The 17,092-nt window shown below is 43.6% G+C and overlaps 1 protein-coding gene across 2 annotated transcripts in view; it reads left to right on the top strand.

Annotated features, from left to right (window-relative positions):
• LOC112236732 (obg-like ATPase 1) overlaps positions 1-14,108 on the top strand; it is a 42,799-nt gene extending 28,691 nt beyond the window's left edge. For both annotated transcript variants that reach the window (XM_024405344.2, XM_024405337.2), the window contains exons 8-11: positions 7,761-7,901; positions 8,474-8,570; positions 10,694-10,816; positions 13,596-14,108. In XM_024405344.2, coding sequence (XP_024261112.2) covers positions 7,761-7,901; positions 8,474-8,570; positions 10,694-10,816; positions 13,596-13,700 — 466 coding nt within the window. In that variant the 3' untranslated portion in view covers positions 13,701-14,108. The remainder of the gene's footprint in view (positions 1-7,760; positions 7,902-8,473; positions 8,571-10,693; positions 10,817-13,595) is intronic.
• Positions 14,109-17,092: the final 2,984 nt, after the last annotated feature.

Genomic DNA, 17,092 nt, shown 5'->3' with positions numbered 1-17,092 from the left:
AGGGCCTCCTTTCATCCCCAGCTTCTCTGCTGGAGACGGTACATCATTTACTGTAGAGAGGAGCACGTGGGTATAATTCCATACAGTACAGTACAGTGCGTGTGTATGAGAATGTGTCCATGTGCATGTTTGAAGTCTGTTGCCGAGGCGACTCCATGCTCATTTAGATGTTGGCGTAATTGCGGTGTGGAGATCAAAGGCCGGCTGGCCGAGTGATGTTCCAGAGGAGCCTTTACCACTCCGGCCCTCTCCTCTGTGGAGCGGGGGCTGCCTGCTGCTCGCGCCCGCTCCCCTCTCCCCTCCAGCCATGCGCTGCCTCCTGCACATCCCCGCTCGTAAAAAATGATTAAGGCCGCATTTGTCATGTGTTTATGACTGAGAGGCATTGCGTGATAGGGAATGGCATCTACAAGAGTCTACCAAGAGGCTTTCTCTTCCCTCGGCGTCAGTAGGCTGCCTGGAACACTTTTGTCTGTGTCACATAGTTTGTGTATTAGAGAGGGTCATTACTCCTCAGTTTATAATGTGGGTGTTTGTCTGCTGTTTGTATGTTTTCACTTGTCAAGGCACAAGCTGGTAATTTAAAAGCTCCTGGTCGGTGGAGTTTTCAACCTTTTTTAATATTTTCATTAGCCTCGATATTATCAGATATTTAATCCAATGTCCTTAGCAGACAGCCAACTGCCATCACATTTAGTAAACGCAAAGCTCCACTTGAGAGCCAGCCTGTTTTGCTGAAGAGTTTTTTTTCTCTCCTCATAATGTGCTTTAAAGTAAATTGGAGCCTCTTAAGTAGGTGTGTTGACCTTTAAGAAAACCGGAAAGCGTGACCTCTCTGAGTGTGCAGAGTTTGTACCGTGAGCTGGGAGAGGAATGTCAGGGTAGGACGGCTCTTCACAGGGGGCTTTTACATGCAAGGGGTGTATCTGTCTGTCTGTCTCTGTCTGCGTGTGTGTGTGTCTGGCACGTGTCTGTCTGTGGATTGGTCGTATGTTTATTGCTTTCTTCCTGCTTATGTTGTGTGTCTCCAGACATGTTACTTTGTTCTTACTGGCTGTCTCTTCATTTCTCTCTTGATATGGAAAGTGAACCAGCAGGTATGTTTGCTTATTGAACTACCCCAACTGGCCTGTAGGTGGTGCTTTGACAATTCAAGTAAAGGTACATCTGCAGTGAATCGCAGCAGGGTGATAGTCTAGCCACGTTTAGTTTTAAAAGATCCCACTGTCTGAGAGGACGTGCTCCGTTTGTCCCTCGGCTTCTCTCTACAACCTACTCATCTATGTTTTGTTCAGGTCTTCTATTCATTTGAATTCAGGATTGACTTTATGTTTTTAACTTTTATTTTGGTGCAGAGTAATGATAACTGTACATTTTCTTTAACGTTAGAGGATTTGTTAATCGCATCTTGGTCCCCATCAGATTTTGAGGCAGACTGTCACCGAGGGAAGGCATTGTTGTGGTCTGCTGAGAACCGTCACAGGAAAGCGGTGGCAGCAGCCCACTTTTGCAACTCCAAACCATAATTCCCGTAAACAGAATTGAACGTTTATTGAGTGCAAAACCGCTGGCTCCATCCAAGTTTTAAGGAACTGCTGTCTAGGGAGTCACGGTTTGCCTTTCAAAGCGATGCGGGACATATATGATCAGTGGGTCCCCTTTCACTCTGTCCACAGCCGTCCCCTCTCCCCTTATGTACTGTGGGATCCTGGAGAGAAAAAAACGCGTTCCCGTGGAAGGAAGACATGTACCCTGCTGAAAACACACACTCCTAGTGGAAGCCTTCAGTTAGGCTTTGTAATGAGTGTGGATGACTTTGAGAGGCTCGGAGAGGAGTAAACCATATCCACATGGTCTCTAATAAAAGTCCCGGAGCATCAGTTCACTTGGCTTTGTTATTGACCGTCCCTGGTCTGTCTGCCTGGTCTGTCTGCCTGGTCTATCACACTGTTGTTGTTCACCATGTTGGATGAGTAGAAGACACTGGGTAGCCTGGCTGCCTTTTGTTGTGGTCTGGTCTGGTGAGGTCTGATGGGGTTTGTTGGGGAAGACACGCAGGCAGGGACGGCTCTGTTCGGTTGTTGTTATCACTAATGAGATCCTAACGGTGAGTGTCACAGCCTTCCTTCCTGGCCATAGGAACAAAGCAGACACTCGTTTGTTCTCTGTTGACCTCACAAGACAGCGACGTGTTCCCCGAAACGGTCCCCTTGTGTAATAAAGATTGGGACAATGCCAAGTGGGTGAACCCGGGCTACATACTTGACCAGAGGGCATAGCTTCAGGTTAGATACTGATCAGAAGTCCCATTTTGAACTGAGTAAAGCTCACTTACCTCTTGCTCTTTTTTTGGCCATACTTTCTGTATTACTAACTAGGTCAACTGCCGTGACAACACTGGATTTGGTTTGAATCTGCTGCTTAAAGCGTGTGTGTCAGCATACAATACATGATCACAGCGTCATTCCGTTCAGTCCGTGTTCTTTTGATAAGAATAGCCATTTCTGTTGTAACACAGTATGCTAACCTCTTCCAAAGCATTCAGAAGCAGCTCTGTGGTGGAGGGGAAAAAGAAGCCCTCGGAAGCATTCTTTGTGCTATTGAGAGCATAAGAATCTCCGTGTGTTTTAAGTCAGGCTAATGATATATTTTGATAGCTTTGTGCTAGTTGTGCTGTTTATGATCTTTTCTGATAAGGGTTAAAACAAAACACACATGTCACAGCAAGTGTCCTGCAGCCTGGCAGCTTTAATGAGATAAATTAATGAATTTAGTGTTGCCACATACAGCTCCTGAAAGCTTGTTATCAGAGTGATTGTTGAACTGTTATGAATGGAAAAAGGAAACGGGGGGGGGGAGGATGGGGGGCATGATTGGCTGATGTTCCATATGTCCTTGATTACCTTCCCTCTGCTTTTATTCTAATAAGTGCCATTCTTTGTACTCCCTTGGACGGGTAGACAGTCTGACACAAGATGAGAATAAATATTGCATGTGGTACACATTAAGCTGTCATCCAGGAAGAGAGAGGGAGAGATGGAGAAATCCACCGCTTTACATTCTGCTGCTTGCGCTACACTTTGCCTGCTCTTGTCACAATTGTCACATCTTGATGACTTTCTCCCCCCTCGTGTTCTTGCTCGCAGTCAATTGCAATGAATGACAGCCCTGCTGCCCCATATAGAGAATTATTTAGGGTGATGTAGTATGTACTCCTGGGAGTTACTGTTTGAATTTCTGATCGTGATATTCGTTTTTTATTTTTATGGAGTGTTTGTTCATTCAATAAAGCCAAATTCACTATGGATTTGATCTATGTTTGTTTTCAAGTATTTGTACTTCATGAAAGAAAGTTGTTAGCGAAAAAAAACAATTGAAAAAGCCTGTTGTTAGCATGGCCTTGTTGTACAGCTTGAGAAAACAGAGCAAGAGGATGCTCTTAATTAAGCCTCTTCCCATTGTGCCGGTACCGCTCTGCTCCCCTCAGCCGTGAAGAGGGAAACAAGTTCACAATATTGGCTGTGATGTGAGGAAAGTAGTGAGAGAGGCTGAGGTTGTGTGCTGGCTGCTTGCCTCTCAGGGCTGTATGTATTGCCTCTCTTTGCCTCTCCATCCAGCCGTGGCCACGAGGAGCAGAGAGCTTCTGCACTCGTGTCCTCACAGGAGCGCACCACTGGGAGGATGAAAAGCGTCCCACAGAGCCCCTGACTTCCCAGCCTCAAACGGCACCGTGAGCTCATACCTCTCATTTCCCCCCTCCACTGAGGGAGGAGGGGTGGAAAGCTGGTCGAGATGCTGCGTGCTCCAGAGCGTTCAGTGGGAACTGAGAAACAGAGGGGGGGTGGGGGATAAAGCCTCTGGGTTGTTATTGTATTAGTTAGTGCATGGCATGCAAGCCAGCAGCAGCAACAGCAGACAGATGGGGAATCCTTCAGCTGTGTGTGTGTGTGTGTGTGTGTGTGTGTGTGTGTGTGTGTGTGTGTGTGTGTGTGTGTGTGTGTGTGTGTGTGTGTGTGTGTGTGTGTGTGTGTGTGTGTGTGTGTGTTGTGTGTGTGTGTGTGTGTGTGTGTGTGCACGTGCGTGATTTCAGGTTCAAGTGCTGAGGAGCTTTGTTTGGCTGTGTGTCTGTCCACCTGTGGGTGGGTCAGTAATGAAGTAGTGGAGAGGGAGAGATTGTTAGAGGATTACTTCTCAGTCCTGTCAGCATTCAATTGCATCTGAAAGGAGGCCACTCTGGGCCTAGGTGCTGGGTCCCTTTGTCCTCACCTTTTTACAGGCTTACCTGACTAAGCAGTGATAATGAAGCCGGTCCGTATGAATGGACGGCAGACACAGGCCCAGGTCACAGGCTCAGGTAGCTGCACCTGTACTTTAGGAGCTCCCATTGTGTCCTCCCTCCTGAGTCGTTTAAGCAGATCAAAGCTGTGACAAAGCCCAGGGCAGCCCCAGGCAGGCGGAAACACAGGAATTATTCCCCCTTCAGGATTCTCTCACAGAACAAGACAAATAGACAAGGCACCCCTGTGGGAAGTGCTCATCCCAGCCTGCTGTGTGTTGGAAGCTCTTTTGTTTTTAGTAGGTTGTCATTACTTTACCAAAGGTTGTTCCGTTGAATAGACAGACGTATTGTAATCGCTGCAGGCGTGTATTGTAGAGCTAATAACCTGTGTTAATTTAGGTGTAGGTATTGTCGGCTTATTGTGGAATAAAATATGTAGGCGACACACAAAAAAGGCTATTAGGGTATCGAATAACAGCATGTTTAGGATGTGGTTGTTTTGAATAATCTAAATAACATGACCGCAAGAAGATACCGTTAGAGTATTATGAAGACATACCAGAAATATGCATAATTTGATGAATATATATTAGGTTGAATAGAGATTAAAATAAATACATTTAGAAATAGAAATCGTTGGAGGCCGGTTTTAAAGAAAATATTGATGTATTATATTTGCTTTGAAATGATTATATACGGGATATATATACATACTTTTTTTTAGGAGACTAGCAGGAAAAGCAGCAGAAACCTGGCTCGTTCCCCAGTCTTGTTTGAGGCTTTTAGGCCGGTGAGTGATTAGCAGAAATAATGTCCCTGTCACCCTTAATCACATTAAAACGTGGTTAACATTTAATTTTTCCTACTTGATATGCAAAAATTTCCACTAGATTTGCAGCGAAGGCCATTGAAATTCCATTATAAAAAGAATAAAAATTTCAGGCGTCATTTGTTCAGAGAAGGAGATCTAGATTTGAAAGTGCTGAATCTTTCTATTAGCAGAGCTGTGAGAGATGGCACTCTATACTGAGGCATAATGGGACAGTGACAAGACACACACACACACACACACACAGAGTGTCTGTTCTTTCACAGTCTTTTGTTCTCTTCCCCCAGTAATGTATTGTATCTACTTTGATATTTTGGCATCTTTGACAGTGGTCACCCTGCTTTTACAAACAACACATCTGAACTCAATTGCACAGCATGTTAAGGAACATGTTTTTTTTCTCAAATTGTACGAGTACTTTGAAGCATTCTTGGATTGAGTCAACACTGTGTAAACTGTATACTGAAAGTGAAACATTTCGACAATAGAATATACATTTTATTTGCCCGTTTCTGATGAATTAAGCTCGGCATTGCTTAGATTGTAGAGTGCATAGTTGAGACAGATGGCCCAGACTTAGTATCAAGTTGTCAGCGCATTAAAGATACAGGACATAGACCCATCTGAGTGCAGACAACTTTTCACTTATTACCTGCACGGTCCGACTTTGACAAGACGGACTGACATCACATGACACTTTGTACGTCATTATTTACCAATGTATGCGTGATGGAATAGCCTCTTGGAGAGGAGCAATATTTTTGATGTTTTGGCATCAACATTTACCCGATTCATTTGTCAAGACGCGTTCTCACACAAATAATTGGAGAGGATGTAACTACTGTAAAGTGGCGTGACTAGACAGTGGTGAAGTTCCTGAAATTGGTCGGAGAAGTCATGTTGACAGAACATCAAATCTCTTAATTGACAGTGCTGCGTTGCCTCTGTTGGGAGAAGGGGGTGTACCTTGTTCCCGTGGCAAGGTGTTTGTCTGCTCCTGTGTCACTCGATGCGAGGACCCAGGGACCCTCGTGCTCATTTGGCGCTCACATTCTCCATCTCGGCGTCCGCATTATTAAAATCATCCCTCAGCGCTCCACCAAGAGCCTCTTTGTTACTTGGCTGGCGAAGCTCGCTTCTGTCAAGTCTTCACCAATTACAGTCGCAGGTACAATGGTCTATTCACAGGATCACAGCCCTTGACTGGTGTGGGGAGAGTGATTTGTGAATCATTATTCGGCTGCCTGTAGAGAATGCGATACCTGAGGAATGCAAATAATCTGCCAGCCAATAGACGGCTGGGCTCCGAAAAGTGACAGGCTACAGCTGTTATTATCCCAGATTGGATTCTTTTCCCCTCTTGGAGAGGCAGTCATCTCCTTGGCTTTCAAGCTGGAGGTTTCCACTAAATGTTGTTTCTTTCCCTTCATGGGAAGTGGTGGCCAGCTCATAGTGGCGGCTGTCAAATCCTCAACTCTCGTTTAAGCGCATCACAGCCTCACTCTTAGCAGGAAGGGAAATATTAGGCGATGGTTCTAGATAGATAGTTATGTTTACTGCAGAGGGAATCCATTGATGGTGTAAAAAGCGATTTTGGCATCACTCAGTAAGATAAATTAAATGATCAAAAAAAGCATCCAAGCAACCGCTGCTATGACATTTCCCTGAAGTTGTCATTCTTTTCCCATATTTAGCATTGATTGTATTGTTGTAAGCTGTAAGCGGTAGAAATACACTAGAGTTGATTGACTGCACCAGTGATCCAATAGAGAGAAGATAAACGGTTGACATTGTTATTGGAATAGCTGTGGCATTGAGGTTGTGCGGTCACTCCCTGCCTTTTGATTTATAGGTTTTTAAACAGGAAAGTAGGATTACAGATAATGACAGGGGCCTTTAGAATCAAGTCTGGGAGCTCTCTCTGTCGGGCCCAAAGTGTTAGAATGGGTCTGTGTGATGCTGCTTGTTGGGTTTCGTCCAATCCCAGGCCAGGCTGAAAGCGTGTGGGGCTAATCTCATAATTATCTGACCCCCCTCACACATTGTTCTGGCAGAGAGTTACCATTAACTGTGAGGATATCTTTGTCCTGTAATGTCAGGTGTCCCGCTGAGTCACAGGGCAGAAAAACCTCTTAAAACGGCTTTAAGGGAAGTGAATAACTAAGACGTTCATAAGTGGGAACACTATACTTACATCCATCCTGCAGGCCTTCGAGCAATTATTGGACTGGGTGCTAACGGTTTGAAATAAATCTACTTGTCCTTTACAGTAAAGATTCAACCAACAGTAAGGATGGATTTGGGGTAAAACATTGCCATTTTAACTATATAATTGTCAACAATCTGCTTTTTCTTAATGGGATGTCATTGCATGTATTCTTTCATACCTACACATGACATGTCACATAAACGTAGTCCTGAACTGGGAACTTGTTAATAACCGAAACTTAGCAACAAAGTGAAACTGTGCAATCGCAGGGCGACCTTGGCAGGGCAATGTTCCGAAACGGCATGGTAAACAGGCCGGGCTGTTCTCTCATGAATATGCATAGGCCAGCCGACGGATAACAAACGCTACTCTGTTCTGTTCTGTCAGTCAACACCAACACCACGAAGCTCCATCCTGTCTGTGTTGTTGTGTCTACTGTCCAGGTTGGTGAAAATCAAGGAGTGGGTGGACAGTCACGACCCCGGGGCGCTGGTCATCCCCTTCAGCGGAGGAGTGGAGAGTGTCCTGCAGGACATGAGTGAAGAGGAGATTCAGAAGTACTGCACCGAGCACAAGGCTCAGAGGTTAATTAGCATTCAGTCTCCCCACACTTTATTATCAACTGTGCCCTCCACGCACTCCTTTAATTACATGCGCTGATAGAATAATAAATGGGAGAGTAATTACCATTATAAAGCAAGGATCCCTCTCTTAACGGGAACAACTCAGTCAAAGGGTTTTCTTCTAAATTAAGTTTTTAACTGTCATCTGTCATCTACAGGTATAATTATAACTTGGGCATTTTGGGTGTATTGTTCATATGTGAAAACCTCTATGGAGGAAGAGAAATTGTGACAGCAGATTTTTTTTTCTCCCGAGCTCTGAGAGACGTTGGGATGAATTCTTAAAGGTGCTAAATGAGACGGCAAGCGTGCCAATTAATCCCAAAAAATCACTGGAGAATTAAATGCTCTATGTTAAACGAAGTGATCCTATTTTATTTATTTAATGAGTTTATATGCCGGGATTGATGTGGTCTTGCCAGAGAGGTGGCTACGAATCAAAGCAATACTAAAATACCCTAAATGACCTAGCATTTACAGCACCGTGAACAACATGAAAATTGATATTGCTTTCACCCTGCTTATTCTGACAGCGTTCTGACAAGGATCATCAAGGCTGGCTATGGAGCCCTACAGTTGGAGTACTTCTTCACAGCTGGACCAGACGAGGTCCGTGCGTGGACCATCCGGGTAAGACCCTGTCCCAGCGGCTGGCCGCGCCGCGAGCCGTTCCACCCTGCTGGCATCCAGCCTGATATCAGCCACTTTCAACTTTGTCATGGTCCTGCTTTAGCTAGTCATTACAGGCCAAGGATAACTTCAATTACTGGTGAGCTGCTGAACAGTGAAAGTGGGGGGCTACATTGATTGAGGAGGGCAACAATTGATTTTGCCCATTACGTCCTGAGAATGTTTCCATCCAGCGCAGATCTGCCTGCCCTCCTCCTGCCGCGGGAGATAAGGGGCCCTAGCATTGTGCCTGCCTAATCTGTGTGACGGGGGTTGTCTGTGCTGAAATTGATGTGGCTTTTCATTTGACCATTTGTGGGCCCTGCTGGGGGCTCCTCCTCCCTGTGTCTCAGTTTACTGAGCCCGCCGAGAGCCTGGGTGACACTGAATCACAGGCGGATTGACATCGATACAGATGTTGGCTCGGCACACTGGTATTGTGCAAATGTTTTAGAGGGAATAAAAGGATTAAGGGCCATCCTAATAATGTGTTCTACCTGTCAGGAGTAGCATACCGATGCATTGGTTCATCCTAACACATGTAAGTAACGTGAGCAGTGTTTAAGACAACTGGCTAAAATGAAAGTATGTACAGTACGTTCTTAAGAAAAAGACGACTTTGAGCTTAAAGTTTTTGATTGACAATAATATAGGAGCCACCTCCTCCCAGCCATGAGTGATGTCCTCGGTGTGTTTAGGAAAGTAACAGAAGTCCTCCAAGCCTTTCTCTCCTGTGGGCTTGTCTCCTTTGACATAACTGATTACGGCTAGCCTTGATTGTGTGTGTGAGAGGCATTTAGTCTGGTAAGCATCGGTGAGTAACTATATTAACCCAATACATCTTACATTGTAAAAACTGCACTCTGTAACGTGGTGCTGCTAAGCCCTTTAGCATGCTTTATTAGGCAGCCTCGAGGTGACCATTATCTATCAGGCTGCTCTGCATAGCTGTTAACTACTATGATGTGTACCTCTTGTAGTGTGGCATAGGACAAAATCATCCCCTAATCTATTTTTCTCCACCTAGACAAACCTTGATGCTGATTAATGGTAGTTAAACTTACAAGCACTCCGTCAATGAGATTGCATAGGGATGGTAATGTATTGGAGTCATTAAATACACATCATTCTTTTGGCATGAAATATGTTGACCCCAACCTGATTATATACATAATTAAAGGTGCTCAACAGTTTCGAGGCACAGTGCTACAGAGCAGGGAGAGGGAGAGAGGGAGAGCAGGTCGACAGGCATAAGTCATAATGATGCAGAGCAGGAATGTCACTTATTTGGGTCATTTGTCAATTTCCCCCAGCATTATTTCAATGCATATAAATTGCGTATTTTATCAGAGACAGTTGTGACTTCTGGCGCTAAATGGGATTTAATGTAGAAAGAATTTATAAAACAGTTAGGGAAAACAGTTGTTTTTGGTACTCGGAATGGACATCTAAAACAATCAATTTGATATTTTCCACGGTTATTCCATTATAATGTAAGTTCTGTTTCAATTCAAATGTATATTCCATAAAGGGAACTTTTACATTTCCTTTCAATCATCTGCTGTGCTATGAAAACCTTTTGAGGAAGTTCAAACATGACAAAGAGGAGTAAGAATATGTACAAATACATATGCAGACAGTATACACTGTATATAAAATATAGTGAACGTTTCTATTTCAAAATGGTCAGGTATGATACAGCCAGGTCAATATAGTGTCTCTCCCACTGCAACACTGCCCCTCTCGCTCTCTGACGACCTGAGGCCAAAGTCGCAACCCACAATGAGGCAAGATTGCTTGGACAGAAATCAATAGCACCCTGGAATGGGAATCAGAAATTGCTGGTGGGCATTGATAGCAGCTCTGACTCCTTATCGGCCTCAAGGCTGCTCTACCAATGCACAACGGTGTGTAGTGCTATCCAGAAATCAGGAGCGAGGTAAGAATAACCCCCAACACACCCCCTAGCCATGCTCACTTCACCATCCCCCTATCAAACAGCATGTCAGTCCTGTGCTGTAATCCATCTTCTCCAAAACAATTAATTTACCTTGTGTGTCCTTTCTCTTTCCTCCTCCTGACAGAAAGGAACCAAGGCTCCACAGGCAGCCGGCAAGATCCACACGGACTTTGAGAAGGGCTTCATTATGGCTGAAGTAATGAAATTTGAGGATTTTAAAGAGGGAGGCAGTGAGAACGCTGTCAAGGTGAGCCGTCGGGGTGCGCCAGGAGATGAGGGAAGTCTCCTGTGATCAGTGGAGCTGACAGTCACCACACCGCTCGCACTGCAAATGCTCTTCACCTTTACTCAGGGGAAGAAATTACTGCACACACTCCGCCAGCGCACCTGACAAGCCAACTGATTCCGTCTCTAAACACTGCAATTCTACTCCTGCTGCACATATCTTTATCCCAATCTGCTCTAACAGGCTCATGGTAGGCCTTTCTTATACCTCAGACCAGCCGCTCAGAGGAAGCTCTCGGTACCCCACCAGGCGTTAACCATCCACATCTATAGAGCACACCGTTAGCTTTACACTCTTTGCCGCCAAATCCCCAAGCCACTGTAGCAGCACTGTTACAGCGATATAAAGGGGCAAGTTAAATAAAGTGTGACATTTTTTTTTTTTACATAAGGACTGTTTCACGGATGAACAGCACATAAGTGTGGCCTGCATATCTTCTTTTATAACTGCCAATGTAACTGCCAATGTTTGTTTTGACCTTTTTACTGGGATGTGGCTTTTAAATGGGCTCTGCTCTGTCAAATATAATCACTGTACTTCATGGTGAATTTGTGAAGACAATAGCTCTACGATAAATACAGCAGGTTATGTCGCTGAGCGCTTAAAGGCCCAGTGCAGTCAAAAACGTGATTTGCCTGTGGTTGTACATACTTCCACACTATGAGGTTGGAATAATACTGTGAAAATTATGATAATGCCCTTTTAGTGTAAGAGCTGTTTGAAAAGACTGCCTGAAATCTCAGCCTGTTTTGTTAGGATTGAGTTTTGGCATGCCTGGTAACATCACCAGGCGGTAAATTGGTTAATAGACCAATAAGAAATAGTTCCAAATCTCTCTGCCAATAACAGCTAGTTTTGAGTTTGCCCCTCCCCACTCAGACCACTCCCCAACAGTCCTAGCCAGTTTTGTTTCTTTTTGTCCATTTTAATTTAAAACAATCACAGTAAGGTACTTAATTTTTACCCAGAAATGATTTGATATTGAGATAAAAAATGGCTCCATTGGATCATTAAATGTTTTTATTCTCAGTCTATGAGTGCATGGAAATGCTCAGGGTAACTGTAAGACATTGGCCTCAACTACGACACCTCTCGTCGGCCTGGTCGAGTTAACGCTATTGGGTCTTGCGTTTTCTTTTTTCAGAATAAAGCTTGGGGCAAGGAACAACATTCCAAAGTGTTCCATGTCACACAATGGATTGTAGCAATTTCCCGACACCCACCGTGACTAGTGTGTCTGATGCTGTTGGTTTGTCTTGTATGGTCCTGCCCTTGACACAGCAGGACATGAATCTGTCCGTGTCAGTGGTTAGCACGTGTCTGGAGGAAGTGCCTCTATTGGTTTACCTCCAGAACCTTGACTGGCATCTGTTATTAGTGGGTACAAAGCCCTTCACAGTCCTATTATGTAGATAGTCGTGGTACTTAAGCTTCAAACACGATTAAACTTGACCACCAGCCAATAGCTGTTGATGACATCAAACCATGTGGTAATTGGATACTTTTTAACCTGAAATTGGCCTGGCTTCTGTTTTAAAAAGGTCTAAAAGTAACAGTGAGTAGTTGTTTCACCAATGGAATATATGGATTAAACAATTAGGGATGTGGACAAAGTGGAGATCACAGAGTTTCTAGATGAGTATCAGACAGTAATCCCTCCTAAATCCTGTGCAGGAGATGTGTGATTAGCACTGGCAAGGAGTGAGAGCTTGGCATACTGACTCCTAATGTCACCCAGTAGATCTCCAAATCCTCTGTCTGGCAGATATCCATGCACTACATTACTAGCCCTATAGGGATCTGGAAATTACCAAAACATTTGAATAATTCAATAATATTTCACCTCAATTCTTTGTAAAAATGTGTATAAATCCTCTGTAATGTATTGCTGGTTACTAGTTCCTAAAGTGTCAGGACAGGGTGAAATGTGCAGGGCTCTAGGGGTTTGAACATGATTGTTATAGAAGCCTGACGTCAGAGCCTCAGGTCCTGTTGCATGCTCTCCTTCCAATCCCCGTTCCCTCGTGTATATGTGGACATGGAGCATTTTTGACTGCAGCATTAAGGCCAATGCTAGTTCATGTCAGTTGTGGGAATGGGCTGTTTGAATAGGCCAGCGTACAGGGATATCACATTATTAGTAATCATATCTGCTTAAGCCAAGCTTGCTCCTCCAGATGGCTGCTTTCAAGTGCAAATGAACCAGTTAGACGTGTCTGGTTTAATACATACTCTGGAATCACAAATAGCCATTGATCCCCCCCCTCCAAGCAGTGTTTCTGGTGCTATAGAGTCTGGATTAAATGGTCTCCTGAGCCTTTAAAGGGACATTGATTCTTCTAATTAATTGTGCTCTGTGCAGAACCAGAATGCATAAACCCGTCCGTATTAGCACTTCAAGTCAATTATTTTGAGTTTGCCCGGGAAGGGGAACAAACACATCTAATGTATACAAAAGAAATGTTGGAACTTATTTTGTTTCCTTGAGAAGTATGAGGTTGCTATAATGAAGAGCGTTATTAACATTTTACTTGTACATACGAATGGAAATTGACAGAGAAGAGGGTTGTTCACTCAGTGGGAATCTAGTCACCCATGAATAAAACATGACTGTGTGTATATGCTGTTTTCAGGAAAGAGTGAGATGATCACGTGTGTTCATTGCTAATTTACTATTTATAGCCATTTCTTGTTTTTCATTACTGTCATTAATTGGGTGTTGTGTTTCTCTGTTTTACAGGCATCGGGGAAATACAGACAACAGGGGAAAACCTACATTGTGGAGGACGGAGACGTCATCTTTTTCAAATTCAACACGCCGAACCAGCCCAAGACTAAGAAGTGACTCCGTCACAGTCTGTTGGCTACCAGAATGGACTGTGCCGTTAGATAATTCCTCTTCTTTGTTTTAGACAGAATGAAGCTGGTGATTGTGATTGATACCTGCCAGGTCGGCTCAGTCCTACCTACTGCCCACTCTGCCACATTATCTCTGTTTGTTTTTGCTTCAGGAGAATTCCATACAGTCCCCCTTGCCAAAGAACAGGTCCACTAAACGTTGACAGCTTTTGGTAGGAGCATTTGAAGAAGTATATTACTCTCTTGATACTTCATTAATCTCCATCACTGGTGCCAGGCCTGACACAGCTGACAGCAGGGACAATGCGACCTGCTCCTCTCCTCCTTCCGGAGATAATGCATGTTTTACAGTAGCCCAGATGTCTATACTCAATAAAACATTTGACAAAACCAGCCTGTGTGTGTTTGGGGATGTCTGTATTGACTGGCGCGCGGGTTGCAGACGGCGATAGTGGGTCCTGCTGGCAACTGATTACAGAATTAAAAGACACAGTTGACAGTGGCTCTGGCAGAGAGAGGACAACCATAATTGTATCTGTAAAGCGATTCTTATTGTAGAGGCCTAAGTGTGGGATATTGATTATTTCATACAAGAGAATTGGTCAGGTGAAATTGTGTTTGAATGAACCTTTCCTCTCCATGGTTAGTCCTGATATCCTGAGATGTTCTGTATTTAAAGAGACTGCTTATAAATGTGCACCCCATTAATGATAATGGCACTCTCAATAATAGACAGGTATGCCTGAAGGCTGTTTTTGTAATAATTCCTCTGTGTCGCCATTCTACTGAATGACCCGGAAAACGCAACAACTAAACCAAAACAATTTCCATTCGAATAGTCTTCACAGAAGTCTTTATTTATATTAAATTCTGAAAAGAAAATAGAAGTCACAATTCGGGAGCACAACTAAAAAAGAAAAAAAAAAAAAAAACATTCCTAGTCCCACTGAAGTAGTGTTTTTCTCACCTGTATACTTTGTGTGTAAGTGTTTTTGAGGCATTTATGCTGATGGAATGGTATGGCTGGAGCTGGGGACGCTGCTGCAAAGTGAAATTGTCTGCTCCACAGGAGTGAGAACACAGAGAGGATCAAGCTCCTTCGCTGAATATCTTGCCTCTATAAATACCCCTCTCTGCAGAGAACAAAATGGCCTTCTCGTAGAGGCACAAAGATTGAATAAAAATGGTCATTTCTCTGGAAGTGCATTGCATGCATTAGCTTAAAGAAATTGTGTGTTGACCAAACAAAGACTGCACAAACCCTGCAAAGCATAGTGTTTGGCATTGAAATAAAGTTGTATTACTGTCTTCAAGATATAATCAAAAATAGAATCATGACCAAAAACTAGGATCATGTTTGATGGGGGATGTTGAGGGCGGAAGAAAACGGATGGCCTGACATTCTCCTGTAGAATTATTTCATATATTGCAGAATTCATGGTTCCTTCTATTAAGGCAAGTCGTCCAGGTCCTGAGGCAGCAAAGCATCCCCAAACCATCACACTACCTCCACCATGCGTGACCGTTGGTATGAGGTTCTTACCGTGGAATGCAGTGTTTGGTTTTCGCCAGGCATAATGGGACCCATCTCGTCCAAAAAGTTGACTGAATATATCTAAAAAAGCACCTGGTAGATCACCAATACTCTTGGAAGAATGTTCTATGGACAGATGAGTCAAATGTATAACTTTTTGGATGACATGGGTCGCATTTGTCCCGTGGAAAACCAAACACTGCATTTCCACAGTAAGAACCTTATACCAACGGTCAAGCATGGTGGTGGTAGTGTGATGGTTTGGGGATGCTTTGCTGCCTCAGGACCTGGACAACTTGCCTTAATAGAAGGAACCATGAATTCTGCTCTGAATCAGATAATTCTACAGGAGAATGTCAGGCTATTCATCTGTGAGCTGAAGCGCAGCTGGGTCATCAGCAAGACAATGATCCAAAACACACAATCAAGGCTACATGAAAATGGCAACAAAAAAAAACAATTTAGAAATTTTGGAATGGCCTAGTCAAAGTCCAGACCTAATCCCAGGATGTTTTGGCAGGACATGAAATGAGAAGTTCATGCTTGAAAACCCATAAATGTCTCTGAGTTAAAGCAGTTCTGTATGCTAGAGTGGGCTGAAATTCCCCACACAGCGATGTGAGAGACTGATCAACAACTACAGGAATAACAACCACTTATTGAGTGTAAGGGGGCAATTACTTTTTCACACAGGGGAATTGGGTGTTGCATAACTTTATTAATTAAATAAATTAAATAATGATACTTTGTTTTTGTTCTTTGTAAACCCATGTTCCCTTTATCTAATATTAGGTTTTGGTTGAAGATCTGATAACATTCAGTAACAAAAATAGAGAAAATCAGATAGGGGACAAATACTTTTTCACGGCATTGTAGGTCTTGCGGCATTACAAATCTTCCTCCTACAGTAGCCCCATTAAGAACACTCAACAACTTTGACTGGCCATCATAGTTGCCATGTACAGTGGGGCAAAAAAGTATTTAGTCAGCCACCAATTGTGCAAGTTCTCCCACTTAAAAAGATGAGAGAGGCCTGTAATTTTTATCATAGGTACACATCAACTATGTCAGACAAAATTAGAAAAAAAACAGAAAATCACATTGTAGGATTTTTAATGAATTTATTTGCAAATTAAGGTGGAAAATAAGTATTTGGTCAATAACAAAAGTTTATCTCAATACTTTGTTATACACCCTTTGTTGGCAATGACAGAGGTCAAACGTTTTCTGTAAGTCTTCACAAGGTTTTCACACACTGTTGCAGGTATTTTGGTCCATTCCTCCATGCAGATCTCCTCTAGAGCAGTGATGTTTTGGGGCTGTTGCTGGGCAACACTGACTTTCAACTCCCTCCAAAGATTTTCTATGGGGTTGAGATCTGGAGACTGGCTAGGCCACTCCAGGACCTTGAAATGCTTCTTATGAAGCCACTCCTTCGTTGCCAGGGGCAGTGTGTTTGGGATCATTGTCATGCTGAAAGACCCAGCCACGTTTCATCTTCAATGCCCTTGCTGATGGAAGGAGGTTTTCACTCAAAATCTCACGATACATGTCCCCATTCATTCTTTCCTTTACACGGATCAGTCGTCCTGGTCCCTTTGCAGAAAAACAGCCCCAAAGCATGATATTTCCACCCCCATGCTTCACAGTAGGTATGGTGTTCTTTGGATGCAACTCAGCATTATTTGTCCTCCAAACACGACGAGTTGAGTTTTTACCAAAAAGTTATATTTTGGTTTCATCTGACCATATGACATTCTCCCAATCTTCTTCTGGATCATCCAAATGCTCTCTAGCAAACTTCAGACAGGCCTGGACATGTACTGGCTTAAGCAGGGGGACAC

Source organism: Oncorhynchus tshawytscha, linkage group LG03 (genome assembly GCF_018296145.1).
Source record: "Oncorhynchus tshawytscha isolate Ot180627B linkage group LG03, Otsh_v2.0, whole genome shotgun sequence".
Taxonomy (NCBI): domain Eukaryota; kingdom Metazoa; phylum Chordata; class Actinopteri; order Salmoniformes; family Salmonidae; genus Oncorhynchus; species Oncorhynchus tshawytscha.
This window is presented reverse-complemented; position numbering and strand designations above follow the sequence as displayed.